At 55.8% G+C, this 3,712-nt stretch overlaps 1 protein-coding gene across 1 annotated transcript; it reads right to left on the bottom strand.

The window, feature by feature from the left end:
• Nucleotides 1-1,775: 1,775 nt before the first annotated feature.
• FAM167B (family with sequence similarity 167, member B) lies at nt 1,776-3,712 on the bottom strand. Its single transcript, XM_011955430.1, has 2 exons — nt 3,247-3,712; nt 1,776-2,265 (listed from the first exon to the last, which is right to left on the bottom strand). Exons 1-2 carry the CDS (start codon nt 3,505-3,507, stop codon nt 2,035-2,037), a joined length of 492 nt encoding a protein of 163 aa, XP_011810820.1. The 5' UTR covers nt 3,508-3,712; the 3' UTR covers nt 1,776-2,034.

Raw genomic sequence — 3,712 nt, forward strand, 5'->3', positions numbered from 1 at the left:
ATTCCCATGTCATCTCGGAGCATGGGACAGTGGCTATATTATAGTCAAGGGTAAGTGAATGGTAGGCTGCCATCCCTCTTCCAGACAGAATGCTGGAAAACAGCCTGTTTCAGGAGGCAGACAAGACAACCTCATGTCTTCAAGAGGGCATCGTAATGGCCCCTGCTGTAGGCAGAGGCCAGGACAACACCCACTAATCATGGTCGGAGAGTAGGGCAACACTTTGAATTCAGGTAGAGGCAAGGTCACAGCCCCTGGCAGAGGTGGAGGGCTTGGCACTATCTCCTGCAACAGGTGGATGACAGAGCAAACAGGGCCGCTTAGGCCCCCAGGTGCAGGCCACAGACAGTCAGGACTTTCTGTTATAAGCAGGAGGCAAGAAGATCCTCAGGAGCAGCAGGCAGGCAAAGAATTTCCATTTCCCCTGGGGCCAGGCTGAGGGGGCGCCCATCATTAGCTGAGGGCCAGGTCACCAGTGATATGAGGAACGCCAGGTGGCCTCATCAGGTCCAAGAACCTGGCCTTGACCCCCGCAGGAGGAAAGTGCGCATGCGTCACTGCCTGAGTGAGCTGGTGGGGGGAGGGGAACCCACAGAGCATTGTTGGGGTTTGTGAGGTGGAAGCGATGCTGTGTGCACCTCAGCTGTGGAGAGAAGGGGGGCAGGAAATGGGTGGGGGGAAGAGGAAGCCTGAGTTGGAAAGTCAGACAAAGAGGGTAACACAGAAACAAAGGCTGAGAGAGACAAAGTTGAAAAACCTTCACAGTGACACAGAGCCTAGAGTTGGAGCTCCAGGTGCAGGGCACAGACCCCGTTGCAATGTAAGCCTGAACACTTCACAGTCCATCTCCCAGTCTCAGCACAGAGTAGAAAGACAGCAGCTGGGAGTAATAGTTCACATTCACTGAGTGCTCACTGTGCACTATTTCCCTTAAGGCACATCCACTGCCTGTGGAGTGAGAATCAGCACCTCCATTGTGGAGGTGAGGAAACAGACTCAGGGGTTAAGGGAGCTCCTCAGGGTCTAATAGAAATAAACGGTGGCTCAGGCCTGTAATCCTAGCACTTCGGGAGGCCCAGGCAGGTGGATCACTTGAGGTCAAGGAGTTCGAGACCAGCCTGGCCAACATGGCGAAACCCTGTCTCTATTAAAAATACAAAAATTAGCCAGGCATGGTGGCGGGTGCCTATAATCCCATCTACTCAGGAGGCTGAGGCAGGAGAATCGCTTGAAATCGGAAGGCGGAGGTTGCCATGAGCCAAGATCGTGCCACTGCGCTCCAGCCTGGGTGAAAGAGTGAAATTGCATCTCAAGAAAGGAAAAGAGAAGATAAGATGAGAGAAGAGAAGAGAAGAGAAGAGAAAGAAGAGAAGGAAAAGAAAGGAAAGGAAGAAAAGAAAAGAAAGAAAAGAAAAGAAAATGAAATTAGCCAGGTGTGGTAGTGGCCGCCTGTAATCCCAGCTACTTGGGAGGCTGAGGCAGGAGAATCACTTGATCCCGGGAGGCAGAGGTTGCAGTGAGCCGAGATCGCACTACTGCACTCCAGCCTGGGTGACAGAGCGAGACTCCGTCTCGAAGAAGAAGAAGAAGAAATAACAACAAAAAGAAATAAATGGGGTAGCTGGCTTTGAACTATATCTCCCAGATTCTGTATTCTTCAGCAGCCCAATTTACCTAAGTCACCTCCCATGGGCCTGCAGTGAACTAGGGTGGTCCCAGTGACAGGCGACATTCAGATAACGGCCTTGGGCCTGAATAAACGACTGCAAGAGACCTTGATGGGAACCAGAGAGGGCGTTTATTGAGGAGTTTGAGGGTGTGAGATCCTCCTCCTCCCCCTCCCAGCTGGGGCAGCAGAGGAAACAGGATGCTGGGGTTTTGCACTCTTGGAATTCAGCTCTCAGAAACCTGAATGTTCCTCCTCCCCCGCCAGGAGCTGGTGCCTCTGGGGCACCCCTCCCTTTCCTCTTCCCAGACAGGCAGGGGAAGCAGCACTGGGAGAGGGGGCGGGGAGTCAGGGGGCACAGGTGTTCCTCAGCAGAGGGTGAAGCGCCGGGCGCTGATGTTCATGCGCGTGAGGCCCAGGTGCCGCAGCAATGGGGCCAGGGCCAGGCCGGCCCCGGGCTCCAGCTCCAGCTCCAGCTCGGCGTCATCCAGCAGCTCCTGGTGCAGGTGACAGGCTTGGTCCATCTTCAACCGGTGGAGCTGGGCCCGCAGCCGCAGCAGCTGCCCTGCCAACTGCCGGTCCTGCGCCTGCATCTCCCGCTGCGGCCGAGAGGGGGCGTGAGCCTGCCGGACAGGCCCTCGGTCGCTCTCCCTTTCTCCCTTCCTGGCAACGCCGGGCCTTTGCACTGGCTGTGTCCTCCCCAGCCCCCTCTCACCTCAGCTTGATCTCTCCCCATCTCCCAATCTGGCTCCACCTGGTGGTTCTCAAACCTAGCTAAGGAGTCTTTGTTTGTTTGTTTGTTTGTTGGAGACGGAGACTCGCTCTGTCGCCCAGGCTGGAGTGCAGTGGCACGAACTCGGCTCACTGCAAACTCCCTCCCGGGTTCACACCATTCTCCTGCCTCAGCCTCCCGAGTAGCTGTGACTACAGGTGTCCGCCACCACGCCCAGCTAATTTTTTGTATTTTCGGTAGAGACGGGGTTTCACCTTGTTAGCCAGGATGGTCTCAATCTCCTGACCTCATCATGATCCGCCCGCCTCGGCCTCCCAAAGTGCTGGGATTACAGGCGTGAGCCACCACGCCCAGCCAGGAGTCATTATTAAACAAATCCAACTGCCTGGACCCCATCCCAGATCAACTAAGCGGAATCTCTGCGTTGGAGCCCAGCTGGGTATCTTTATATCTGCACATGTTGAGTTGGGAGCCACCTACTGAAACTTCATCTCTTCAGAATCTGCCTGCAGCATGGCCAGTGCCTCCTTTTGTACTTCGCTGTATCTTTGGGCCATAGAAAGTCCCCGAGTAGGGGAAGCTGTGTCTTTCCCTATTTATAATGGTGCCCCACACTCCCCAACGCCAGTGTTCTGTCCCCTAAGCAATAGAAGCACAAGGTCAGTACATTGGATGGAGTCCTTCTTCAGCAGGACTCCCCGAATACAACACTGGACAAGTCCATTCCCAGCTCCTCAGCCCAGGACACCGGAGTTGCCTCCAGTAACTGCCCCATGCCTGTGGTCTTGGGCCCTGAGGAGGACCAGCCTAAGGCCCTGTGCAAAGCTGCCCACCCCACCAGACTCACCAGCTCCTGTCGGAGCCACTCAAGGGCGGAGTCCATTGAGTCGAAACCACAGATGTCCCCAGGTCCCCCTGGTCCAGGTTTGGCTTGGGCCCTGCGCCAGGCCTGGCTCTGGACCTGGGCTGTCCACTCCAGATATGAGGGCCGCCGAGTCTGCAGCTGTAGCTTGGCTGTCAGTGCCTTCACAGAGTTCAGGCTCTCCCCCTCCTCATCCTCCTCGTCCTCTTCACCCACTGCCTGGAATTTCAGTAGCCCCAGGGACATGGCAGGTTTGAGGTGAGTGACAGGGCAGGGCTGCAGCTCTGGAATTAGGGAAAGGCTGGCAATATTGCCCAGGGAGAGGTAGTTGAAGCTGAGGGTGAGAAGAGCACGCCAGGGAGTGTGCAGTGGTCAATGTTTAAGGTGGGTTGGGGGGCTGCGTGTGCCAAGGTGAGTGAGCAGATGGTTGTGTGAGGCCAAGTATGCAAGG

This window comes from Colobus angolensis, unplaced genomic scaffold (genome assembly GCF_000951035.1).
Source record: "Colobus angolensis palliatus isolate OR3802 unplaced genomic scaffold, Cang.pa_1.0 Scaffold4, whole genome shotgun sequence".
NCBI classification, from domain to species: Eukaryota; Metazoa; Chordata; class Mammalia; order Primates; family Cercopithecidae; genus Colobus; species Colobus angolensis.